Raw genomic sequence first — 27,190 nt, forward strand, 5'->3', positions numbered from 1 at the left:
CACCTAACCTGCACATCTTTGGACTGTGGGAGGAAACCGGAGCACCCGGAGGAAACCCACGCACACACTGGGAGGACGTGCAGACTCCACACAGACAGTGACCCAAGCCGGAATCGAACCTGGGACCCTGGAGCTGTGAAGCAATTGTGCTATCCACAAGGCTACCGTGCTGCCCCTAACTTGCCCCTGACTTGAGTGTGCTGTTGGAATTTGATCGATTTTACAACTTTGTTTGGACTTGAGGGAAATATCTTCAACATTTCTTGTTTTTATTATTTGATTTTCTCATGCAATGGTTGGGAAATCTAGGACTTGGCGACAAAAGGCTTAAAAATTAGAGCCAGACATTTTGGGGGCGAAATTGGGAAGCACAGAAAAGGTCAGTAGCATTTTGGAACTCTGCTGACAAAGGTGGTCAATTGTTAATTTAAATTCCTCTTAACATTTAGATATTGAGGGATATGGGGCAAAGGTGGGTATGTGGTGTTAGGTCACAGGTCAGCAATGATTTCACTGAGCAACGATGGAACAGGCTCGAGGTGCTCAAGAGTCTCCTCTTGTTCCTGTTCACCGTGCAGGTCTGGGGCTGCCTCGAATGAATGACTGGCGAGCTGTGATGCAAATGGTACATTTGGATTTTAAATATCCCCTACATGTCTTGCCTCAATGCAACCTCCGTTGCCCAGGCCATCTGTCTTTTGTTCTTAAAGTTGCTACTTTTTGTTGCAATCTCTTGCATCTGCACATTCTCTCTCCCTATAGTTCTGATGAAGAGCCAAAAGGACTCGAAATGTTAACGCTCTTCCTCTCCTTGCAGATGCTGCCAGACCTGCTGAGTTTTTTTTCCAGCGTTCTCTGTTCTGGTTTCAGATTCCATCATCCGCTGTATTTTCCTTATTTTAGTGCACGTTTGGATTAGCTAGTTTAGGAAGAGCCTCCAAGGTATATACATGCCACCCAAGGAGCTCACTGGTTATCACAAATAGGTCTCGCAACAAACGTGTCATGTATCAAGCTGCCATGAAACTTGAATGGTGTCCAGAGATGGATGAGGGACCAGTCAGCCTCCATGTCCTTGGAATCCCGTTGTCTGGTGCTGGTTGATGTCGAATTGTCCTCAAAACAATTGGGAGTCGGTTGAGTTTTTACGGCACTTTAATGGCACTTGACAACTTTCTTGAGAACTGATGAGGCTATGCAGTTCCTTGATACAGTTCCACCATTCAGTTGGATCCTGACTGATCTGTGTACTGAGTCCATCTACCCACCTTGGTTCTGTAATCTTTAGTACCCTTGTCCGAATATCCTTGTCCGACAAAAATCTATCAAACTCGGTATTGAAATTTTCTGTTATTCCTCGGACTGAATGTTTTTTTTTGGAGGAGGGTTTCCAGATTCCCACTACCTTGTGAGGGGAGTGATACCTGGCACCACCGCTGAACGGTCTGGCTTTAATTTTAAGGTTTGATCCCCCTTATTCAAGTCACTTCCCCCCCCCCCCCCCCCCCCACAAGCGAAGATAGTTCCTCACTATGTAGCTGATTCACTCCTTTCATCAGCTTTAACATCCCCATGAGATCACCCCTTCATCTTCTATAGTTAAGAGAAGACCAGCTGAGTCTGTGCAGGGGAGACTGTGGTGTAGTGGTAATGTCACTGGACTAGTAATCCAGGCTAAGACTCCAGAGACATGGTTCAAATCCCGCCACGGTACCTGACATTAAATTCCTGATTTTTATTAATTGATTTAAAAAGGTCAGGTCTCTATAATGAGTGACCTTTTTCTATTGTCGATTAATCATAAAGACTAATCTGGATCGCAAATGCACTTTAGGGAATGGAATCTTACCGCCTGGCCTACATGTGACTCCAGACCCACAGTAATGTGGCTGACTCTTAGCTGCCGCTCTGAAATGACAGAACCAGTCTCCCAGTTCAAGGACAGTTAGGATGGATAACAAATGCTGACCTTGCCACCGACACCCAAACCCATGAAAGAACAATGGAAGCAGAAAATCTGTATTCATAAATTTAGCCCCGGCAGTATCATTGAATTTAGTTGCACACATTCGGAGGTAGCAGGGTAGCATGGTGGTTAGCATAAATGCTTCACAGCTCCAGGGTCCCAGGTTCGATTCCCGGCTGGGTCACTGTCTGTGTGGAGTCTGCACGTCCTCCCCCTGTGTGCGTGGGTTTTCTCCGGGTGCTCCGGTTTCCTCCCACAGTCCAAAGATGTGCGGGTTAGGTGGATTGGCCATGCTAAATTGCCCGTAGTGTCCTAATAAAAGTAAGGTTAAGGGGGGGGGTTGTTGGGTTACGGGTATAGGGTGGATACGTGGGTTTGAGTAGAGTGATCATGGCTCGGCACAACATTGAGGGCTGAAGGGCCTGTTCTGTGCTGTACTGTTCTATGTTCTACATCTCCAGGTTGGATCTGAACTCAGGACCTCCAGATTGATGATTCACAACCAGAGTCCCAAGCTCATTGTAAACAATCGTCACTGACTGCCAGGAAATGATCAATATCACTCAAATGGGAAACTGGATGGATCATGTCGAAAATGGGGGAAAATATTAGTCATGTAGTAGCAGTCGATTCTCTGAGGGACGTTGGTTTTAGACTCTGTAGAGAGCTTTACTCTGTATCTAACCCTGTGCTGTACCTGTCCTGGGAGTGTTTGATGGGGACAATGTGGAGGGAGCTTTGCTCAGTATCTAACCCCGTGCTGCGCCTGTCCTGGGAGTGTTTGATGGGGACAGTGTAGAGGGAGCTTTACTCTGTATCTAACCCCGTGCTGTACCTGTCCTGGGAAAGTTTGATGGGGACAGTGTAGAGGGAGCTTTACTCTGTATCTAACCCCGTGCTGTACCTGTCCTGAGAGTGTTTGATGGGGACAGTGTAGAAGGAGCTTTACTCTATATCTAACCCCCGTGCTGTACCTGTCCTGGGAGTGTTTGATGGGGACAGTGTAGAGGGAGCTTTACTCTGTATCTAACCCCGTGCTGTACCTGTCCTGGGAGTGTTTGATGGGGACAGTGTAGAGGGAGTATCTAACCATGTGCTGTAAATGACCCTCGAGTTAGTTGACCCATGTGCAACATTCCATTTTCCACCCCTTTCACCTCGATGAGTAGAATATATTCCGACATACATCATGCAGTTGGAACAGTATTTTTCCTCACTCTTTTTTGTTTTATGTTGCTGTGTTTCAATGATAGGACTGAGGGCCAGCACGGGCGAGGAGCTGAGCCTGGAGGAGCTCTGTTGGATGTTGCCATCGCCATTGCAGTCTGATTACCAGGAGAACGTCTTCAAGCCCGAGGTGACCGAGAATTCTCCACCCGTCTGTGACGGCGAGAAGAATACGTTCTCGACCTTTGGCAAAGATTCGCTGGAGTTTTATCAGAGGACGGAGGAGCCGGCTGTCAAAGGGTCTCTCCTGACGGAGATGAGCGCCCTTTTCCAGCTCCTGCTGTCACAGAAAGCTGACGCCTACGCAGAGGCGAGCCCTGAGCTGCTCTTCAAACTCTCGGGACGGAGGAGCATCTCCAGCGACGGTGAGGAAGATGTGGGTGGTGCGTCTGGTGGGGGCAGATTTCCTGGGTGCAGTGGTCCCAGCAATGGAGCCAGACATCTCCCTGTGGTGCAGGAAACCGCAGAGCAGAGAGAGGAGACGGAGCTGGACTTCCATCAACTGGTCTAATGGTGAGTGAATGATTGTTAACACCAATGCGCACTTTCAGTATCCAAAATCGCTGGCAATGCAGCCCCCCCCCCCCCCCCCCCCCCCCCCGGGGTTAATTATGCACTTGATTATTTGCTTATCTGTATTTTAAAATTAAAAAGCAATTCTTGAGATATGGGTGTCACTGGCACGGCTCAGTAAGAAGTCTTGCATTGTCAGGTTAAAGTCCAACAAGTTTGTTCCAAATCACTAGCTTTCGGAGCACTACTCCTTCCTCGGGTGAATGAAGAGGTAGGTTCCAGAAGCATATATATAGACAAAGTCAAAGATGCCAGACAATGCTTAGAATGCGAGCATTTGCAGGTAATTAAGTATTTACAGATCCAGAGATGGGTGTAACCCCAGGTTAAAGAGGTGTGAATTGTCTCAAGCCAGGACAGTTGGTAGGATTTCACAAGCCCAGGCCAGATGGTGGGGGGTGAATGTACTGCAACATGAATCCCAGGTCCCGGGTGAGGCCGCACTCATGTGTGCGGAACTTGGCTATAAGTTTCTGCTCGGCGATTCTGCGTTGTTGCGCGTCCTGAAGGCCGCCTTGGAGAACGCTTACCCGGAGATCAGAGGCTGAATGCCCTTGACGACTGAAGTGTTCCCCGACTGGAAGGGAACATTCCTGCCTGGAGATTGCCGCGCGATGTCTGTTCATCCGTTGTCGCAGCAAACGGACAATGCAAAATTTTGGGGACTTTGGACTGTGTTCCAAAATCTCTTACCCACTGATAGGGGGGAAAAGGCAGTTGATCTGTCCCATTACAATGTGTAATTGAGTTCCCCCTTGAAGTACAATTGATAGCAAATAACCCTTTGAAACATGGGTACAGTACAGACCAAGGCTCCACTGGAGCTATCGAATTGGACCCACTGCCTCTCCGCATCCTCTGCTCTTTGCCATAGACTTTAAAAAATATATTTTTATTGGCATTTTTCATATTTATAAACAATTGTGTATATACATCACATTTTTCTCACCCGCGTTAATTTACTTTATTGTACAGAGAGGTTTTTGTCTTTCATTTAATTGACCCTGTGTACATTTTGCAGCCTCCTGGATCGGTCTATAGTCACTCCCCTCCCTTCCCCCGCTCTCCCCCCCCCCCCCCCCCCCCCCCCCCACTTCAGCTGTGTTTTGCTTTTATCCTCCGGGAGAGGGGGGGGGGGTGTTACCTCCCTCCTTTTGTGGCCCCCTCGCCCCCCCCCCCCCCCCCCAGGTTGCACAGTCCTTTGGTTCTTCCTCTATCTTGGTTTTTTAAATCTCAACTTACTCCTCGTTGCTGGCCTCGAACAGGTTTTGGAACAGGCCAACAAACTGCCCCCAAGTATCCAGGAAGCCTTCCTCTGACCCTCGGATGGTGAACTTAATCTTCTCCAGGTGGAGAAATTCCGAATCTGCAGCTGTGGGCGGTGCTGCCGATCGCCAGCCGAGCAGGATTCTCCGGCGTGCGATTCGGGAAGTGAAAGCGAGGGCGTTGACCCCCTTCCCCATGTGTAGCTCTGGCTGCTCCGATACACTGAAGATTGCCACAATCGGGCACAGAACATTACAGCGCAGTACGGGCCCTTCGGCCCTCGATGTTGCGCCGACCCGTGAAACCATCTGAAGCCTATCTGACCTACACTATTCCATTTTCATCCATATGTCTATCCAGTGACCACTTAAATGCCCTTAAAGTTGTCGAGTCTACTACTGTTGCAGGCAGGGCGTTCCACACCCCTACTACTCACTGAGTAAAGAAACTGCCTCTGACATCTGTCCTATATCTACCACCCCTCAATTTAAACATGGCTTCACCCTCATTCCCACAACCTTAGACATTGCCTCGAAGAAGGCTGTCCAGTACCCAGCAAGCTTGGGGCAAACCCAGACCATGTGGGTGTGGTTGGCCGGGCCCCTCTGGCACCTCTCACATTCGTCCCCCACCTCCGGGAAGAACCTGCTCATTTGGGTTCTGGTCAGGTGCGCTCTGTGCCCCACTTTGAGCTGCATTAGGCTTAGCCTTGCGCAGGAGGAGGTGGAGCTCACCCTGCTCAGTGCTTCGCTCCAGAATCCCCATCCTACCTCTGTCCCCAGTTCCTCCTCCCATTTCTGTCTGGCCTCGTCCAGTGGTGTTCGGGCTCTGTCCAGTAACTGTCCGTATATTTTCCCTTCTTGCTGCTTGTGCCTATCAGGTCCTCTAGTAATGTGCTTTCTGGGGCCCCAGGGTACCCTACTGTCTCTTTGCGGAGGAAGTGTTTTATTTGGAGGTGTCTCATTTCCTGTCCTTTTGCTAGTTTCCACTTCCTTGTCAGTTCGTCCAGTGTCGCTAGTCTGGGCCCTACATAGAAGTCCCCGACGTGTCAGTGTGCTCCTGTCCCGCCTCCATCTTTTGAAGGTGGTATCTAGCATGGCTGGGGGGGGGGGGAGGAATCTGTGATTGCTGCAGATGGGGGCCATTTTAGTTATCCCGAAGTGTTGTCTCAACTGGGTCCATATTCTCAGCGTGGCCGCTACCACTGGGCTTGTGTATCTTGTTGAGGAGGGAATGCTGCTGTAGCCAGGGCCCGGAGGGTCGTTCCTTTACAGGATGCCTCCTCCATTTGTACCCAATCTGTGTCGGGTTCTTGTACCCATCCCCTCGTTCTTTCTGCCGTTGCTGCCCAGTGGTACTATTGCAGGTTTGGTAAAGCCAAGCCCACTTTGATTTTCCTTTTTTGCAGTGTCGGTTTGGGAATTTTCGGGTACTTGACCCCCAAACAAACGCCATGATTAGACTGTTTACATTTAAGGGTAGCATACTGGATAGCACTGTGGCTTCACAGTGCCAAGGGCCCAGGTTTGATTCCCCGCTGGGTCACTGTTTGTGCGGAGTCTGCACGTTCTCCCCGTGTGGGTTTCTTCCGGGTGCTCCGGTTTCCTCCCACAGTCCAAAGACGTGCAGGTTAGATGGATTGGGCATGCTAAATTGCCCTTAGTGTCCAAAAACGGTTAGGAGGGGTTATTGGGTTAGGGGGATAGGGTGGAGGTGAGGGCTTAAGCCGGTCAGTGCAGACTCGATGGGCCGAATGGCCTGCTTCTGCAACGTATGTTCTATTTTGGAAAAACGCCTTGGGGATGAAGATCAATATGAAATGAAAATCGCTTATTGTCACGAGTAGGCTTCAATGAAGTTACTGTGACAAGCCCCTAGTCGCCACATTCCGGCGCCTGTTCGGGGAGGCTGGTACGGGAATTGAACCGTGCTGCTGGCCTGCTTTAAAAGCCAGCGATTTAGCCCAGTGTGCTAAACCAGCCCCTTATGGATCTAAACAGGAAGAGGAACCGTGGCAGTACGTTCATCTTGATCGTCTGCACTCTCCCCGCCAGGGAGAGTGGGAGTGAGCCCCCACCTTTGTAGGTCCTTTCTTACTCCCTCCACTTGTGGATCTGTGTCCAGTCTCTGGCTATCTGGATCCCCAGGTAACGGAATCTGTTCTGGGCCGTTTTAAACGGGAGCCCCTCCAGTTCTGCCCCTCCCCCGTGCCATAGACTTTTTAATGATTTGCTGAGTCGGTCTGTTTGTGCAGAATGGCTTGTTATTGGCATCCAAGGCAGGTGTTTCCTCTGGCTCATTCAGGGTGCGGCTGCTTTATAGCTCTGTTCTCAGAACGGATGTGTGTTTGACTGAGGTATTCCCATGGACAAACTCGAGTGACACACGTTCAGCCTCCTGGAACTTTCCAAAGAGATTCTTTTCCACAAAAAATGATCAGATTTACCCTCTGGCCTGTTGAAAACATTTTCAAACATGGTACAAGGCCAGAGACTGTGTCAACTCTCTTCTGCTTTGCATTTTACCTCCCACTCCAGAGGCCTGGAGTCCTGTGATCCGGGTCGATATTCCCGGTGCAGTGTGAGTGCTGTACTTTTGGAAGTGCCATTATTCAGCCAAGTTCACTTGTGTCCGCCCTCTTGGGTACATATAATGGTGGCTGTGGCATCTTTCTCGAAGGCCGGGGGAGTTCTCCCTGGTCAATTAGTTACCTGCTACTCAACATCTTAAGAACTGGTCGTTATCACGTTGCTGCCTGTGGGATCTCGCTGTGTAAATTGACAGCTGTGTTTTTCACTTTACAGCAGTAATACTTTAAAATACTCATTGGCTGTAAAGCACTTTTAAACACCACGTCCCCATAATAGCTGCTATATAAATACAAACGTTTATCCCTCTTGCTGCTGGTGGGAGCTTGCTGAGTCCCTATTGGCTGAATGTTACAACATGCGATTGGCTGTAAACTATTTTGGCACACCCTGAGGTCATGAAAGGGGTTATAGAAATACCCCACACGCTTTTGAGGAGGAAGCTGGGCAACTACACGAGGGAGAATAAAAGGATATGTTGATGGGGATGATATAAAGTGTGGAGGGAGGAGGTTCACGGATGTGAGTTGGGGGGGGTCTGTGCTGTAAATCCGAAGTACATCCTTATTATTGCATTTGTAGATTCTGTGGTGAAGAGTTCATTAACCTGGCCTCTCCAGTCTGCATATTATTGACACATTTACTTTTTCTTGTAGGCCTCTACAGCTGTCCATTGTGAAGAGTTGGGTGAATCTGGAGGAGGTTGGTAGTCTATCAAATGTCACGCCCATTCCTGCTTGGTTTCTTAAGGAAGTTGGATGCAAAGTTGAAGAGACCCAATGGGTCTCGACATTTGAGTTCATGACCTTGCTGCTTGAAGTGCCTCCTGGCCTGGATTGACACTCACTGATTTTACCACTGGGGCCTCCTACCATATGGAGGGCACTGTGTGTGTGTGTGTGTGTGTGTGTGTGTGTGTGTGTGTGCGCGCGCGCGCGTGTGTGTTACAGTCCTCCTGGAACCAATGGATCACAACAGCAAAGACTTCCAGCAGAAGCCCTGCCCCGTGTGCCTCATCGTCCCAGGACTGGACCCTGGGGGGGGGGGGTCAATATTTTTATGTGCGTTCATTGAAAGGATTATTTTGTAAATATTTCCCCATCTTTTACAGATATCATACTGGAAGGAAGTTCTGTAGTGAATGGTTTGATCTTGCCCTGTATCTGTTATATTTTTCTATTCTATTTAATGATATATTCCTGACTCAGTGCACGGGATTTATATATTTGTATATTTTCTGTCATCTTCCTTTTATTACTCAAACTGCCTGATGTATATTTTGCCTTTTACAATAAAATTTGAGGAAACTTGGAGTAGTTAAACGGTGACGTGGGTTTTTGAGGGATATGTAAACTGCAGCTGCCACTTGCTTCCCCCCAGCCAGTACCTTTGACCACGTGACCAATCTTTTCCTGTCAGTATTGGCAGACTACTTCAGTCAAGGGAGATGGGACAAGTGTAGGGAAATACTGCCCAGTTAGCTGAATGTCACCGGGAGGAAAGGTAATGGCATCCAATCGAAAACCAGCTGGAGACGGGAAATATAATAGTCGACATTGATTTCAAAAGGGATGCTGCTGGACCAAGTTTATTGAGCTCTTTGAAGTAATGTCAAAAAGGGTAGATGGGGTCAGACATGAACTTTGGCCTTTGAAGCTAAGGCTAGATTTGTGACGGAGGTCAGGCATGTGGAGTCAGGACAGGCACCTGGATGGACAGCAAAGTGGCTTCAAAAGTTAAAACCGAGTAGGGATTAAGAGTTGTGACACAAGCTGGCAAAAAGGTTGTGTCCCACTGGGATCAACGCTGGGACCACTGCCGTAGGTCAATTAAAAGAAAGATTATACATCTGCAGATGATGCCAAATTAAATCAGTACAAAGGGGGACTGTGACAAAATACAAGACGTTGGTAAACTTGTAGAAGGACTTTAATTAGCAAATTTAATTTCAATATGGGTGGGAAGAATAAGGTCAAATACTCGCTGGCAAATCAGAATCTAAGTGGGGTTAGAGGAACAAAGTGATCCAGAGCGACAGGTACATAAATCATTAACTGTAGCAACGTGATTCAGAGGGCCAAAGGTGAATCAATGGGAGGGCATTGAAAAGTATCGACGTTATTTGAAGTTGATACACAGAACCTTGGTTAGACCACATTTGGAATACTATGCACAAGTCTGATCTCTATTATAAAAGAGTGACTGGAGGATATAAAGGCACTGGAGAAATGACTGATTCACCAGGATGATACCAGAAGGATATAAGTATCGGCAAACATTGAACCGACTGTGTGGCCTGGCGTCTCCAGTGCAGAGGAAGCTGTGGAGGAGGGACCTGATGGAGCTCTTTGCCCCATCACACACTTCCATCATTTTAGACACGAGTAAAGTTTTACTCCTGTGGAAAATCCAAATCCAGGGGCCATAACAATAATATTATCACGAGGAAATCCAACAGTGAATTTGGGGGAAACTTGGTGGGGGCGTTTGGGAGAATAGGCCGTGGATCTTTTGGTCACGTTGCCAAGGAAATGGGGGTGTGAGGGGTAGGGAGGAATGGGAGGAGATTTCTCCCAGGCAGGTTAGATTCGGAGTGGCTAATGAGTGTTAATCATAAAATTTGCAGTGCAGAAGGAGGCCATTTGGCCCATCGAGTCTGCACCGGCCCTTGGAAAGAGCACCCACTTAAGACCACAACTCCAGGGCAGCACGGTGGCGGAGTGGTTAGTACTGCTGCCTCAAGGCACTGAGGTCCCAGGTTCGATCCCGGCTCTGGGTCACTGTCCATGTGGAGTTTGCACAGTCTCCCCGTGTTAGAGTGGGTTTCGCCCTCAACACAAAGATGTGCAGGGTAGGTGGATTGGCCACGCTAAATTGTCCCTTAATTGGAAAAAATTAATTGGGTACTCTAAATTTGAAAATAAAAAGACAACACCTCCACCCTATCCCTGCAACCCAGGAACCCTGCCTAATCGTTTGGACACTAAGGGACAATTTATCATGGCCAATCCACCTAACCTGCACATCTTTGGACTGTGGGAGGAAACTGGAGCACCCGGAGGAAACCCATGCAGACACGGGGAGAACGTGCAGACTCCGCACAGACAGTGACCCAAACCGAGAATCAAATCTGGGACCCTGGAGCTGTGACGCAACTGTGCTAACCTCTCTGCTACCGTGCCGTCCCAATATTGGTTCTCTATTAATGCATTAGTACTGAGGTGGATCTCCATTTGAATAGCTACAACACAAGAATTTAAACTGTTTGAGCAATATTATTTGGAGATTTAGGAGATTGGGTCATTTCAGGCTGGCACCATGGGTACAAACTTGATCAGTACAGAATTCGTCTTGTCCAAGGGAAACAGCAATTTGGTTGTTGGCTGTTTAGGGAACCCCAAACAGCTCTCCCAGGAATGTGTTTGTCGGCAATGTCCACCCGATGATGGGACATGGGCCTGTACAAGTCCCCAAACGTTGATGGGCTGGGGGGGGTCTCTGTCTGTGATTTCAGCCTAACCAATGATGGCTGTTCCTGGGAAGTAACCTACTTAATAAAAACACCTGTACTCCCTACACCAGAAAGGGACATGAGGTATTGCCCAGTTTCACCCTCCAGCCTTCCTATAGTATCACTAGCTCTTCCATTCCATCCGGGATGTCCTTTTCATAAGGAGCTGAGCAGGGGTGGAATGAGGTGAGATAGCGTGGGTCACGGCGGACCGAGAGGAGGAAGGCGGCAGCCCCCGGGTGGGTGACGCTGTTGGCCAGGATCACTGAACCTTTGCACAGCAGCCTTTCGTCCTCCAGCAGACGGAGATCCCTCAGGTGGTCTGCACCCTGCCCGTGGCTCAGGAACACAAAGTCAAACGTCTCCACTCCGAGCAGCGGCTTGAATCGAGGGATGGCCTCTGGTGCAGGCCCAGTGATCACCTGGAACTGGGGAGATAAGAGACAAGTCAGAACTGAATGCACAAGGAGCCCTGTTTGTTTAGGATTACAGGGGGCTTCACCAGAGGGACACACTGGACAGGAGGTGGGCAAGTGTTTCAGTTGATGAGAAACACGTACACGGTCAAAGTAGTCAAAAGATCATGGGGTTCGAGGCCATCCACTGACCAAAGCATAAAATCCAATCTGACGTTCTAATGCAGTGCTGAGAGAGTGCTTCAATGTCAGACATGGCGGGCTGTGTTCTTCACAGCCCCGCATCGAAATCACGTTTGGAGCGGCGACGGGGGCGGGGGGCGGGGGGGGCAGGACTCTCGCATGGTGGCTGCGGACTCGGGCGGGGGGAATCGTGCACCGCGGAGGGGGGGAGGGGGGGGGCCTTTTGGGCGGCCGGGGCAGTGATCGAGCCGCTCCGATGCAGGGGTGCGCGGCTGATCAGGGTGGGGGTGGCCTTCTGTGATGTGCCTCTTCAGGAAAACAGTGGGATGGGGTGCCCCGCACAGCGATGGAGCAGAGGTCACAGTGATGACCCTGGTTACCTGTGTGTGTTTGAGTCCAGCCACCAGCATCATTTCCTCGGCCACGTCAGCAGTTTTGGGATCTTGTTCCAAGGTGTACAGCTTTGCCCCGGGGGTGAGCAGCCGAGTGATGCAAATCGCTGAGTAACCACAGCATGTTCCTAGCTGGAGAATGCTGACCGGGGCCACACGCTGTACCACCGAGCTGAGGATCTGACCTGGAAGACAATCCACAGATACACACAACAGTCTGTGATAGGTTTTCAAGAATCATACAGCCCGAAGGAGGCCATTTGGCCCATCATCCATTTGTTGGCCTTTTGAAAAATCTACTCCATCCCACTCCCCTCTTTCAGTGAGTGACTGTCTTTACAGAGCCAAACCGTTACGGGTTCAGGTCCTTATCTGGAGACTGAAGCAGAATATCCGGTCTGACACTCTCAGTGCCAGTACTGAGGGAGTGCTGCACTGTCAGAGGGTCAGTACTGAGGGAGTGCTGCACTGTCAGAGGGTCAGTACTGAGGGAGTGCTACACTGTCAGAGGGTCAGTACTGAGGGAGTGCTGCACTGTCAGAGGGTCAGTACTGAGGGAGTGCAGCACTGTCAGAGGGGCAGTACTGAGGGAGTGCTGCACTGTCAGAGGGTCAGTACTGAGGGAGTGCTGCACTGTCAGAGGGTCAGTACTGAGGGAGTGCTGCACTGTCAGAGGGTCAGTACTGAGGGAATGCTGCACTGTCAGAGGGTCAGTACTGAGGGAGTGCTGCACTGTCAGAGGGTCAGTACTGAGGGAGTGCTGCACTGTCAGAGGGTCAGTACTGAGGGAGTGCTACACTGTCAGAGGGTCAGTACTGAGGGAGTGCTACACTGTCAGACAGTCAGCACTGAGGGAGTGCTGCACTGTCAGAGGGTCAGCACTGAGGGAGTGCCGCACTGTCAGAGGGTCAGCACTGAGGGAGTGCCGCACTGTCAGAGGATCAGTACTGAGGGAGTGCTGCACTGTCAGAGGGTCAGTACTGAGGGAGTGCTGCACTGAGGGTCAGTACTGAGGGAGTGCTGCACTGTTTGAGGGTCAGTACTGAGGGAGTGCTGCACTGTCAGAGGGGCAGTACTGAGGGAGTGCCGCACTGTCAGAGGGTCAGTCTGAGGGAGTGCCGCACTGTCAGAAGGTCAGTACTGAGGGAGCGCTGAACTGTCAGAGGGTCAGTATTGAGGGAGCGCTGCACTGTCAGAGGGTCAGTACTGAGGGAGTGCTGCACTGTCAGAGGGTCAGTACTGAGGGAGCGCTGCACTGTCAAAGGGTCAGTACTGAGGGAGTGCTGCACTGTCAGAGGGTCAGTGCTGACGGAGTGCTGCACTGTCAGAGGGTCAGTACTGAGGGAGTGCTGCACTGTCAGAGGGTCAGTACTGAGGGAGTGCTACACTGTCAGACGGCCAGCACTGAGGGAGTGCTGCACTGTCAGAGGGTGAGCACTGAGGGAGTGCCGCACTGTCAGACGGTCAGCACTGAGGGAGTGCTGCACTGTCAGAGGGTCAGCACTGAGGGAGTGCCGCACTGTCAGAGGGTCAGCACTGAGGGAGTGCCGCACTGTCAGAGGGTCAGTCTGAGGGAGTGCTGCACTGTCAGAGGGTCAGTACTGAGGGAGCGCTGGACTGTCAGAGGGGCAGGACTGAGGGAGTGCTGCACTGTCAGAGGGTCAGTCTGAGGGAGTGCCGCGCTGTCAGAGGGTCAGCACTGAGGGAGTGCTGCACTGTCAGAGGGTCAGTCTGAGGGAGTGCCGCACTGTCAGAGGGGCAGTACTGAGGGAGTGCCGCACTGTCAGAGGGTCAGTCTGAGGGAGTGCCGCACTATCAGAGGGTCAGTCTGAGGGAGTGCCGCACTGTCAGAGGGTCAGTACTGAGGGAGCGCTGCACTGTCAGAGGGTCAGTACTGAGGGAGTGCTGCACTGAGGGTCAGTACTGAGGGAGTGCTGCACTGTTTGAGGGTCAGTACTGAGGGAGTGCTGCACTGTCAGAGGGTCAGCACTGAGGGAGTGCTGCACTGTCAGAGGGTCAGTACTGAGGGAGTGCTACACTGTCAGACGGTCAGCACTGAGGGAGTGCTGCACTGTCAGAGGGTCAGCACCGAGGGAGTGCCGCACTGTCAGAGGGTCAGTCTGAGGGAGTGCCGCACTGTCAGAGGGTCAGTACTGAGGGAGTGCTGCACTGTCAGAGGGTCAGTACTGAGGGAGCGCTGGACTGTCAGAGGGGCAGGACTGAGGGAGTGCTGCACTGTCAGAGGATCAGTACTGAGGGAGTGCTGCACTGTCAGAGGGTCAGTACTGAGGGAGTGCTGCACTGCCAGAGGGGTAGTACTGAGGGCGTGCTGCATTGTAGGAGGGGCGGAACTGAGGGAGTGCTGCACTGTCAGAGGGTCAGTACTGAGGGAGTGCCGCACTGTCAGAGGGTCAGTACTGAGGGAGTGCTGCACTGTCAGAGGGTCAGTACTGAGGGAGTGCTGCACTGTCAGAGGGTCAGTACTGAGGGAGTGCTGCACTGTCAGAGGGTCAGTACTGAGGGAGTGCTGCACTGTAGGAGGTGCTGACCTCCAGATGAGGCAATTAACTAAAACCACATCTGCCCTCCTACATGGATTGCAAAAATCACATGACCATTACATGAAGAAGTCCTGTGTCAATCTGTATTCCTCAATTATTATTACATTGGTGTTTGTGAGAGCTTGCTGTGGACAAATTGGGTGCTCTGTTACCGACATTATAACAGTGACCAAAATAAAATAAAGTCCCCATAGTCCCAGATGACCATAAGCTGCTTTTCCCTTTGAGGGGGAGAGCTGACAGGTGGTGGTTTAACCTGAGGGTCACCATACCTCAGGCGAGGGGCAAGGATGAGAAGGCGGAACCTTCATGAATAACTTCAACCGATACGGGATTTGAACCCACGCTATTGGTATCGCTCGGCGTCCCAAACGAGCTGTCACTCCAACTAAACTGAACCAGCCCCCAGGGGCAGTGTGGGAAAATATATTAAATCTGAGAGACAGGAAGATTTAAAAAATTCATTCACAGGATGTGATTGTCGCTGGCTGGGACGATGTTCATTGCCCATCCCATTGCCCATCCCTAGTTGCCCTTGATGGTGAGACCCTTCTTGAACTGCTGCTGTCCGAGGTGTAGGTACATCCACAGTGCTGTTAGGGAGGAAGTACCAAGATTTCAACCCGGCGACAGGGAAGGAACGGCGATATATTTCCAATTCTGGATTATGCATGACTTGGAGGAGGACCTTCAGGTGGTGGAGCTCCCAGGTATCTGCTGCCTTTGTCCTTCAAGATGGCCGATGTCAAGAGTTTTGAAGGTGTTGTGGGGAAGCGAACTAGCATGTGGGATTCGTATGGGATCAATAGAAGGCTATGGGATTAGTTGGAGGATTGATACGGGGAGAGAGTGGGGCAGTGGGTTTGTTTAGCAAGTTCTGGAGGGATATGGGGAGAGTTGGGCATTGGGATCTGTTTTGGGTTTGACACAGGGACGTGGGGAGAGAGTGGGGCTGTGGGATTATTTGGAGGATTGATACAAGGATATGGGGAGAGTGGGCCTGTGGGATTAGTTGGTGGATTGATACAAGGATATGGGGAGAGAGTGGGGCTGTGGGATTAGTTGGTGGATTGATACAGGGATATGGAGAGAGAGTGAGCCTGTGGGGTTAGTTGGAGGATTGATGTGGGGATATGGGGAGAGACTGGGCCTGTGGGGTTAGTTGGTGGATTGATACAGGGATATGGGGGGAGAGTGGGCTGTGGGGTTAGTTGGAGGATTGATACGGGGATATGGGGAGAGAGTGGGCTGTGGGGTTAGTTGGAGGATTGATACGGGGATATGGGGAGAGAGTGGGCTGTGGGGTTAGTTGGAGGATTGACACAGGGATATGGGGAGAGAGTGGGGCAGTGGGGTTAGTTGGTGGATTGATACAAGGATATGGGGAGAGAGTGGGGCTGTGGGATTAGTTGGAGGATTGATACGGGGATATGGGGATAGAGTGGGCCTGTGGGATTAGTTGGTGGATTGATACAGGGATATGGGGATAGAGTGGGCCTGTGGGATTAGTTGGTGGATTGATACAGGGATATGGGGATAGAGTGGGCCTGTGGGATTAGTTGGTGGATTGATACAGGGATATGGGGATAGAGTGGGCCTGTGGGATTAGTTGGTGGATTGATACTGGGATATGGGGATAGAGTGGGCCTGTGGGATTAGTTGGAGGATTGATACAGTGATATGGGGATAGAGTGGGCCTGTGGGATTAGTTGGTGGATTGATACAGGGATATGGGGAGAGAGTGGGCCTGTGGGATTAGTTGGAGGATTGATGTGGGGATATGGGGAGAGAGTGGGGCTGTGGGATTAGTTGGAGGATTGATACGGGGATATGGGGAGAGAGTGGGCCTGTGGTATTAGTTAGAGGATTGATACGGGGATATGGGGAGAGAGTGGGCCTGTGGGATTAGTTGGAGGATTGATACGGGGATATGGGGAGAGAGTGGGCTGTGGGATTAGCTGGTGGATTGATACAGGGGTATGGGGAGAGACTGGGCCTGTGGGGTTAGTTGGAGGATTGATACGGGGATATGGGGAGAGAGTGGGCCTGTGGGGTTAGTTGGAGGATTGATACGGGGATATGGGGATAGAGTGGGCCTGTGGGATTAGTTGGAGGATTGATACGGGGATATGGGGAGAGTGGGGCTGTGGGGTTAGTTGGAGGATTGATACGGGGATATGGGGAGAGAGTGGGGCTGTGGGGTTAGTTGGAGGATTGATACAGGGATATGGGGAGAGAGTGGGGCTGTGGGGTTAGTTGGAGGATTGATGTGGGGATATGGGGAGAGAGTGGGGCTGTGGGGTTAGTTGGAGGATTGATGTGGGGATATGGGGAGAGAGTGGGGCTGTGGGATTAGTTGGTGGATTGATACAGGGATATGGGGAGAGAGTGGGCCTGTGGGGTTAGTTGGAGGATTGATACAGGGATATGGGGAGAGAGTGGGCCTGTGGGATTAGTTGGAGGATTGATACGGGGATATGGGGATAGAGTGGGCTGTGGGGTTAGTTAGAGGATTGATACGGGGATATGGGGAGAGAGTGGGCTGTGGGGTTAGTTAGAGGATTGATACGGGGATATGGGGAGAGAGTGGGCCTGTGGGGTTAGTTGGAGGATTGATACGGGGATATGGGGAGAGAGTGGGCCTGTGGGATTAGTTGGAGGATTGATACGGGGATATGGGGATAGAGTGGACCTGTGGGATTAGTTGGAGGATTGATACGGGGATAGAGTGGGCCTGTGGGATTAGTTGGAGGATTGATACGGGGATATGGGGAGAGAGTGGGCCTGTGGGATTAGCTGGTGGATTGATACAAGGATATGGGGAGAGAGTGGGCTGTGGGATTAGTTGGAGGATTGATACGGGGCAATGGGGATAGAGTGGGGCTGTGGGATTAGTTGGAGGATTGATACGGCGATATGGGGAGAGAGTGGGGCTGTGGGATTAGTTGGAGGATTGATACGGGGATATGGGGAGACTGGGCCTGTGGTATTAGTTAGAGGATTGATACAAGGATATGGGGAGAGAGTGGGCCTGTGGGGTTAGTTGGAGGATTGATACGGGGATATGGGGAGAGTGGGCCTGTGGGATTAGTTGGAGGATTGATACGGGGATATGGGGAGAGAGTGGGCCTGTGGGATTAGTTGGAGAATTGATACGGGGATATGGGGAGAGTGGGGCTGTGGGGTTAGTTGGAGGGTTGATGCGGGGATATGGGGAGAGAGTGGGGCTGTGGGGTTAGTTGGAGGATTGATACAGGGATATGGGGAGAGTGGGCCTGTGGGATTAGTTGGAGGATTGATACGGGGATATGGGGAGAGAGTGGGGCTGTGGGATTAGTTGGAGGATTGATACGGGGATATGGGGAGAGTGGGATTAGTTGGAGGATTGATACGGGGATATGGGGAGAGTGGGCCTGGGCCTGTGGGATTAGTTGGAGGATTGATACGGGGATATGGGGAGAGAGTGGGCCTGTGGGATTAGTTGGAGGATCGATACGGGGATATGGGGAGAGAGTGGGCTTGTGGGATTAGTTGGAGGATTGATACGGGGATATGGGGAGAGAGTGGGCCTGTGGGGTTAGTTGGAGGATTGATACGGGGATATGAGGATAGAGTGGGGCAGTGGGAGTTGTTGGAGGATTGATACGGGGATATGGGGAGAGAGTGGGCCTGTGGGATTAGTTGGAGGATTGATACAGGGATATTGGGAGAGAGTGGGGCTGTGGGATTAGTTGGTGGATTGATACGGGGCAATGGGGATAGAGTGGGGCTGTGCGGTTAGTTGGTGGATTGATCTGGGGATATAGGGATAGAGTGGGGCAGTGGGATTAGTTGAAGGATTGATATGGGGAGAGAGTGGGGCAGTGGGATTAGTTGGAGGATTGATACAGGGATATGGGGAGAGAGCGGGGCTGTGGGATTATTTGGTGGATTGATACGGGGAGAGAATGGGGCAGTGGGGTTAGTTGGAGGATTGATACAGGGAATTGGGGAGAGTGGGCATGTGGGATTAGTTGGAGGATTGATACAGGGATATGGGGAGAGAGTGGGCGTGTGGGATTAGTTGGAGGATTGATACAGAGATATGGGGAGAGTGGGCATGTGGGATTAGTTGGAGGATTGATACGGGGATATGGGGAGAGAGTGGGCCTGTGGGGTTAGTTGGAGGATTGATACGGGGATATGGTGATAGAATTGGGCTGTGGGATTAGTTGGAGGATTGATACGGGGATATGGGGAGAGAATGGGGCTGTGGGAGTAGTTGGAGGATTGATACGGGGCAATGGGGATAGAGTGGGGCAGTGGGATTAGTTGGAGGATTGATACGGGGATATGGGGATAGAGTGGGCCTGTGGGATTAGTTGGAGGATTGATATGGGGATATTGGGAGAGAGTGGGCCTGTGGGATTAGTTGGTGGATTGAAACGGGGATATTGGGAGAGTGGGCATGTGGGATTAGTTGGAGGATTGATACAAGGATATGGGGAGAGAGTGGGGCTGTGAGATTAGTTGGTGGATTGATATGGGGATATCGGGAGAGAGTGGGCCTGTGGGATTAGTTGGTGGATTGATACGGGGCCATGGGGATAGAGTGGGGCTGTGGGGTTAGTTGGAGGATTGATACGGGGATATGGGGAGAGTGGGGCTGTGGGGTTAGTTGGAGGATTGATATGGGGATATGGGGAGAGACTGGGGCTGTGGGATTAGTTGGTGGATTGATACGGGGATATGGGGAGAGAGTGGGGCTGTGGGGTTAGTTGGAGGATTGATACGGGGATATGGGGAGAGTGGGGCTGTGGGGTTAGTTGGAGGATTGATACGGGGATATGGGGAGAGTGTGGCTGTGGGGTTAGTTGGAGGATTGATACGGGGATATGGGGAGAGTGTGGCTGTGGGGTTAGTTGGAGAATTGATACGGGGATATGGGGAGAGTGGGCCAGTGGGGTTAGTTAGCGGATTGATACAGGGATATGGGGAGAGTGGGCCTGTGGGATTAGTTGGTGGATTGATACAGGGATATGGGGAGAGAGTGGGGCAGTGGGATTAGTTGGAGGATTGATACGGGGATATGGGGATAGAGTGGGCCTGTGGGATTAGTTGGAGGATTGATATGGGGATATTGGGAGAGAGTGGGCCTGTGGGATTAGTTGGTGGATTGAAACGGGGATATTGGGAGAGTGGGCATGTGGGATTAGTTGGAGGATTGATACAAGGATATGGGGAGAGAGTGGGGCTGTGAGATTAGTTGGTGGATTGATATGGGGATATCGGGAGAGAGTGGGCCTGTGGGATTAGTTGGTGGATTGATACGGGGCCATGGGGATAGAGTGGGCCTGTGGGGTTAGTTGGAGGATTGATACGGGGATATGGGGAGAGACTGGGGCTGTGGGATTAGTTGGTGGATTGATACGGGGATATGGGGAGAGAGTGGGGCTGTGGGGTTAGTTGGAGGATTGATACGGGGATATGGGGAGAGTGGGGCTGTGGGGTTAGTTGGAGGATTGATACGGGGATATGGGGAGAGTGTGGCTGTGGGGTTAGTTGGAGGATTGATACGGGGATATGGGGAGAGTGTGGCTGTGGGGTTAGTTGGAGAATTGATACGGGGATATGGGGAGAGTGGGCCAGTGGGGTTAGTTAGCGGATTGATACAGGGATATGGGGAGAGTGGGCCTGTGGGATTAGTTGGTGGATTGATACAGGGTAATGGGGATAGAGTGGGACTGTGGGATTAGTTGGAGGATTGATACAGGGATATGGGGAGAGAGTGGGCCTGTGGGGTTAGTTGGAGGATTGATACGGGGATATGGGGAGAGAGTGGGCCTATGGGATTAATTGGAGGATTGATACGGGGATATGGGGAGAGAGTGGGCCTGTGGGATTAGTTGGAGGATTGATACGGGGATATGGGGAGAGTGGGGCTGTGGGGTTAGTTGGAGGATTGATACAGGGATATGGGGAGAGTGGGGCTGTGGGGTTAGTTGGAGGATTGATACGGGGATATGGGGAGAGAGTGGGCCTGTGGGATTAGTTGGAGGATTGATACGGGGATATGGGGAGAGAGTGGGCCTGTGGGGTTAGTTGGAGGGTTGATGCGGGGATATGGGGATGGAGTGGGGCTGTGGGGTTAGTTGGAGGATTGATACGGGGATATGGGGAGAGAGTGGGCCTGTGGGATTAGTTGGAGGATTGATACGGGTATATGGGGAGAGTGGGGCTGTGGGGTTAGTTGGAGGATTGATACAGGGATATGGGGAGAGAGTTGGGCAGTGGGATTGTCTAGCGAGTTATAGAGGGATATGGGGAGAGTTAGCCGTTGGGATTTGTTTTGGGTTTGACACAGGGACATGGGGAAAGAGTGGGGCAGTGGGAATTGTTATGGGATTGATACAGGGATGTGGGGAGAGTGGGGCTGGTTTTGGGATTGATGAGAAGTTATTGGGGAGAGTGGGACAGTGAGATTTGTTTTGGAAAGGTCTGGTAAAGAGCTAGCACAGACATGATAACAGGCTGAACATTTCTCAGATGGAGGGATTTTGAGGTGCCGGATGAGGATAGTTTGTTGAGTCTCGGCCTACCTTTCTCAGGGCCAGTGTTGGTCACACACTCGAATCTGCAGCACCACTCATCCAACGTGCTCAGTACACTCTCGGCCTTCCCGTGTGTCGAGTTTGTCAGAACATAACGGAACGCTCGTTCTTCCCGTGAAATTCCGGTCAGCCGAGTCCTCAACCAGCTCAGGAAACGCTGATGGTAGAAGCGGATAAACCGGCGGTGATAGCGAGTCGCCAGGGCTGTGCAGACTGGCAGTAAGACTGCAGCCAGAAAGGGAAGCCACATCTTCAGCTGATAGTAACACAATGTAAAAGTGTTATTGATCTCACAGGAAACTCAACATCCTGAGGTAATTGCTACTCAATTAATTTTCTACCAATGGAACAGTTGTTGCTCTGAGAGTAGATCGCTCTAGCACCTGGGTCAGAAAGTTTAAGACCAACTCCAGGGATTCAAGCACAAACTCCTGCCTGACATTCATTCCTGATGCATGTACCGCACAGTAGCAATGGTTAGCACTGTTGCTTCACACACCAGGGACCCGGGTTTGATTCCAGATCTGGGTCACTGCCTGTGCGATGTCTGCACGTTCTCCCTGTGTCAGCGTGGGTTTCCTCCGGGTGCTCCGGTTTCCTCCCACAGTCCAAAGATGTGCAGGTTAGGTGGATTTGAAAGCAGACCAAGCAGGCCAGCAGCACGGTTCGATTCCCGTAACAGCCTCCCCGATCAGGCGCCGGAATGTGGCGACTAGGGGCTTTTCACAATAACTTAATTGAAGCCTACTCGTGACAATAAGCGATTTTCATTTCATTTAATTTCATATTTGGGGTTTCAGAGAAGCCGGAGCTCATGGAGAGGAGGAAGGCCGATGTCTTGGCCTTCGCCTCTCTAATTGCACGGCGGCAAATTTTGCTGGAGTGGCGGTTGGCATCGCCACCGGGGGTAGCGGTTTGGTTGGGTGACCTGTACGACTTCCTGCGGTTAGAGAAGATAAAGTCTGAGTTAAGGGGCTCTTCAGGGGGATTTGAGGAAAGGTGGTGGATGTTTGTTACCGTGTTTGAGGGGCTGTTCGTCGCGGGGGAGGGGTGTAAAAGGGGAAAACTCTGTACAGACTGTATAGTTGATTGTTGGGAAGTATGTTTCCCGGGGTGTTTACTCGCTGTAACCTGTTTTGATACATGTCTGTAATAAAATACATTTAAAAAATAAATAAATACTTTGTCACTGTCTTCACTGTAGTATAGACTAGAGCGGTGCATCTCAAACTATCTGATGTGGCGTACTGGCAGTTTTTTTTTTCAATGTGCCAGAGACCGGTGAGCGAAACAAGCCAATCCAGGATTACTGTCTGTTTCTTTTCTGGAAGCACTCCAAGTACCGGCAGACGATGGCTCGCGTACCGGCACCGGTACGCGTACCACACTTTGAGAAGCACTGGACTAGAGGACACAAGAAACATTCCTGAAACACAGGGGAACCTAGATAAATGCAAATGGCATAAAATGAAGAGTTACGTCAGGTCCTTACCATGGACGATGACTGTGTGTTAACAGGAATCTTCTCACCGTTGCTCTTAAACTGACCAGGAGCTCTGTTTGTGATTTGGGATGCTCGGGATTTGGAAGCCGATTGAATTGGCTTGCTTGTCACCACCGAGAATTCTCCTCAAAGCAGTGTCAGGTGCAGCTGGCAGCCAGTCACAGTCAGATGTGTCGTTCCCATCCACCCCCATAACCCACTCAGTCACTAACAAGAGCCGGAAAATGGAAAAAGACCCTTTCAGCACATTCAGTCATACAATTGGATTGTGACAGATCTGTATCTTGAATTCATTATCACCTGCGACCCATATTTCTCGATATATTAACCCAATTAAAATTAATTAACTTCAGCCTTGAATGTTCAAACTGTTCCCTAGCATTCACAACCTTTGTGGGTGAGAAAGTTCCAGATTTCCACAATGTTTGTGTGTGAAAAAATGTTTCCAGATTTTACTGCTGACTGGTCTGGCTCTCATTGAGGTTATTTCCACTAATTCCTTACTCTAACACCAGACGTCTATGAGGAAAGGATAATTCGCTCTGGGAATGATTTTATGCACAAATAGAGGTATGGTATATACAACAAACTTCATTACTTACACAGTATTACTAACTTTATGATAAAAGCAAATAGCTTTCAATTAATCATAGAATTTACAATGCAGAAGGTGACCATGAAAATGAAATGAAATGAAAATCGCTTATTGTCACAAGTAGGCTTCAAATGAAGTTACTGTGAAAAGCCCCTGGTCGCCACATTCTGCTGCCTGTTCGGGGAGGCTGGTACGGGAATTGAACCCGCGCTGCTGGCCTTCTTTCCAAGCCAGCTATTTAGCCCACAGTGCTAAACCAGCTCCGAGTGTTAAACCAGCCCTATTCGGCCCATCGAGTCTGCAGCTGCCCTTGGAAAGAGCCTCCTACCTAAGCCCAGACCATCACCCAATCCCCGTAAATCAGTAACCCCACCTAACATTTTTGGACACCAAGGGCAATTTATCACAGCCAATCAACCTAACCTGCACGTGTTTGGACTCCGGAGCACTCGGGGTAAACCCACGCAGACACGGGGAGAACGTGCAAACTCCTCACAGACTGTGACCCAAACCGGGAATCGAACCTGGGTCCCTGGCGTTGTGAAGCAACAGTGCTAACCACTGTGCTACCATGCCGTCCCAGTTAAACAATGCTTAAATATTTGAGCTGAGAGCACTGAACTGCTATCTTTATTTCCACTCAAACAAAACCCATCTCAGGTCGAAATCCACTTTTAAATACAGTTTGCAGACTCAGTAATACTTGCTGTAAACAGATGTCTTGGATAAACAAATTTGAGAAAGAGAGATCCATTAAGAACCAGCTGTACATTCTTGCCTGTCTCAAGCTACTGGTTAAATTGCCAGCCCGAGACACTGTTCCTGTCCTGTTCACAGACAAGGTTTTAACTCACTGTCTTGGAAACAGCTGCTAGTCTGGTCTGGCCGCAGGACTGAACTGTTTTTCCCGGAAACTGGTAGTTTGTCAACAGACAGATCTAAACAGAACTCAAATTCCAGAAACCGCTTCAGACCCTGGCTCCTCCCATTAACAACATCAGCTCACTAAACAGAACACAATGTCACTAATTGTCTACTCTCCAGGGAGCCCTCTTGATACAAACAAAACTCCATCACCCCAACTTCAGCAAACTGTATCCATGGCTCGAGTGTTGTGCAGGTTAGGTGGATTGGCCATGCTAAATTGCCCCTTTGTGTCCAGGGATGTGCAGGTTAGATTATGGGGTTACGGGGATAGGGTGGGGTTGGAGGGTGAGTGGGCATGGGTAGAGTGTGCTTTTGAAGAAGGGTCGCTGCAGATTCGATGGGCCAAATGGCTTCCTTCTGCACTGTAGATATTCTATGATCTTACTTTTATGATGCTTTAATTGCACATCCATTTCAAGCCTAGCTGCCTTTCAAACCAGGATTTTTAAAAACACTGCAGCGGTCATACACAGAAACCCAGGTGTTTAACCCTTACTGCAGCAGATAAATGTAATAATCTGTACTTCCTACATGAATTACAAACGTACAGCCTCCAATGATGCAGTGATTAAAATCGGGGGACGGACAAGAGGCCACAACTGGCAGAGTGTTGAGACCTCAGAAGGCTGTAGGACAGGAGGGGGGTGATAAAGATTTAGAGGCCTGAGAACATGGAGGGTAATTTGAAAATTGAGGTCTCTGACAGGTCAGGAGTCATTGTACTCCCTGGGTCTTCCCAGTATCCAACTGGGATGCCATTGATTCAGAAGAACCACCGAATCCCGACAGTGCAGAAGGAGGCCATTCGGCCCTTCGAGTCTGCACCGACCCTCTGAAAGAGCACCCCGGGCCCACACCCTTTACCCGTAACCCCATCTAACACTAAGGGGCAATTGATCATGTCCAAGTCACCTAACCTGGAGGAAACCCACGTAGACACGGGGAGAACGTGCAGATTCCGCACAGTGACCCGAGGTCGGAATCGAACCGGGGACCCTGGGTCGCGGTGAGGCAGCAGTGCTGACCACTGTGCCAGCCGGACTGTGAGGCTGCAGGAGGCAGGTGCAGGGTAGCTCTGGCTCTGTGACCTGCTGCAGCCATTGGGGGCGGGGTGAAAACGGCTGGTGAATGGGAGGCGGGCGCATGCGCGGCGCTTTGTATAGGCCGGATTCACGCCCGCGCTGCACTCTGGGATGTGGAGTCCGCCATTCCCGCCGCCGGTGAAACCCCCAACTCATCCTTTCTGTGGCTTTCCGCCGCTCACTCGAGGCCCGGCGCAGCCTTTGGACCAAGCGCCGCCCTCCCTCTACAATAAACACCGATACAGCCGCAGTCTCTAATGAAACGTTTGCTATTTCCTACGCTAATGATATAAAGTTCGTTTTGGTTCCGGGAACAAAGCCACCTGGGCCCCAAGGTAATTCCAATTTTTCGGAACCCTTTGCTGGGTGGGGAAATGTCGATGTGGCTGGACCCGGCTTGGAGAAGCTGCCCATTTCTGTAACACTCTGAGCAAGCAGGAAGTGGAAAAAAAATCCCTTACCAAACCCCGGGTTCCAGTAACTCTTGGAGCTGCTGATGAGGTGAAAGGCACGTTGCTGCAAACTTCCGACGGAAGGACCGAGCAACGTGACTGAATTCCATCCGGAAGCATCGTCAAGTTCAAACCTTTGCACTGTGGCTTCACAGCGCCAGGGTCCCAGGTTCGATTCCCCAGGATAGGGGGAAGGTGAGGGCTTAAGTGAGTTGGTGCAGATTTGATGGGCCGATTGGCCTCCTTCTGCACTGTATGCTCTAACACCCTGAGGTGTTCGGATGAAGTTGCATCATACTTCCCAAGTGTAATGATAGTATGAGCGGTTACTGGTTAGAATGGGCAGGGATGTGAAAAGCAGGAAGAGCATTTTTAAATTGCGAAGCACTGGGAACTGATCCAGGAGTGATAAGTAAATTCGAGTTGGCGGCAGTTAGGAAAGAGGGTATAACGTTTATCGACTATGCCCCCTTGATTCCACTGGCTGGAATTCCACACATTAACACCATTCCATAGGGTGGCGCAGTAGTTAGCACTACGGCCTCACAGCGCCAGGGTGGACTTTGCACGTTCTCCTCGTGTCTGTGTGGGTTTCCTCCAGGTGCTCCGGTTTCCTCCCACAATCCAAAGATGTGCAGGTTAGGTGGATTGGCCAAGCAAAATTGCCCTTAGTGTCCAAAGGTTAGGAGGGGTTACAGGGTTAGGACAGGGGAGTGGGCCTAGGTAGAGTGCTCCTTCAGAGGGTCCGTGCAGGCTCGATGGGCCGAATGGCTTCCTGCACTGCAGCAATTCTATGATTCCTACCCCTCCCTCCCATTCTTCATTGGAAAGTAAATAAATGGGATTGATCAGTAACTAGATTTTGGAATACAAATAAATTGCTGGAATTAGCAACAAGTCAATAAGGCCACAAATTAATGCAGGCATGAGGTTCATTTCTAGACAAATAGAATACAAAAATGGAGAGGGAGTGTTAAATTTATCTAAAATCTTTACTGGACCATACTTGAATGAAATGAATAAAAATAGCTTATTGTCACAAGTAGGCTTCAAATGAAGTTACTGTGAAAAGCCTAGTGGGCACATTCCAGCACCTGTTGGGGGAGGCTGGTATGGGAATTGAACTGTGCTGCTGGTCTGCTTTCAAAGTCAGCGATTTAGCCGTGTGCTAAACCAGCCCTACTTAGGAGTAGTGTGCCCAGCTCTGGTATCCATGTTAATAAAATGGAGATATTGTTCATGCTGCCAAGTACTGGAGAAAGTTTTGTATTGTTATTTACAACATAGATGTCTGCACCGGCTCCCAAAAGAGCTACCCAGCTTGTCCCATTCTCCAGCCCCATCTGCAGCAAACATT

The 27,190-nt window shown here is 50.6% G+C and overlaps 2 protein-coding genes across 3 annotated transcripts in view; one reads left to right on the plus strand and one right to left on the minus strand.

The window, feature by feature from the left end:
- The window catches only part of pcdh12 (protocadherin 12), a 31,193-nt gene extending 22,255 nt beyond the window's left edge, over positions 1-8,938 (plus strand). Inside the window, exons 5-6 of the mRNA XM_038796219.1 lie at positions 3,220-3,706; positions 8,277-8,938. Of these exons, the coding sequence (XP_038652147.1) occupies positions 3,220-3,704 (485 nt within the window). The 3' untranslated portion in view covers positions 3,705-3,706; positions 8,277-8,938. The remainder of the gene's footprint in view (positions 1-3,219; positions 3,707-8,276) is intronic.
- A 1,748-nt stretch (positions 8,939-10,686) lies between these two features.
- Positions 10,687-25,915, minus strand: LOC119965439 (transmembrane O-methyltransferase homolog). Of its 2 annotated transcripts, none has more exons than XM_038796221.1 (4): positions 22,766-23,359; positions 21,262-21,529; positions 12,111-12,307; positions 10,687-11,559 (listed from the first exon to the last, which is right to left on the minus strand). In XM_038796221.1, exons 1-4 carry the CDS (start codon positions 22,766-22,768, stop codon positions 11,245-11,247), a joined length of 783 nt encoding a protein of 260 aa, XP_038652149.1. In that variant the 5' UTR covers positions 22,769-23,359; the 3' UTR covers positions 10,687-11,244. The 2 variants fall into 2 exon arrangements, with proteins under 2 accessions (XP_038652149.1, XP_038652150.1); XM_038796222.1 differs by lacking the exon at positions 22,766-23,359 and adding an exon at positions 25,843-25,915 and having other exon boundaries at positions 10,688-11,559.
- Between the last annotated feature and the right edge of the window lie 1,275 nt (positions 25,916-27,190).

This window comes from Scyliorhinus canicula, chromosome 4 (genome assembly GCF_902713615.1).
Source record: "Scyliorhinus canicula chromosome 4, sScyCan1.1, whole genome shotgun sequence".
Classification (NCBI taxonomy): domain Eukaryota; kingdom Metazoa; phylum Chordata; class Chondrichthyes; order Carcharhiniformes; family Scyliorhinidae; genus Scyliorhinus; species Scyliorhinus canicula.

Excerpts from the sequence above, each read along its gene's own strand:
- LOC119965439 (XM_038796221.1), bottom strand. Across the intron at positions 12,308-21,261 it reads CAACACTGGCCCTGAGAAAG|GTCAGATCCTCAGCTCGGTG; the intron begins GTAGGCCGAGAC and ends ATTGTCTTCCAG. Across the intron at positions 11,560-12,110 it reads CTGGACTCAAACACACACAG|TTCCAGGTGATCACTGGGCC; the intron begins GTAACCAGGGTC and ends TTATCTCCCCAG.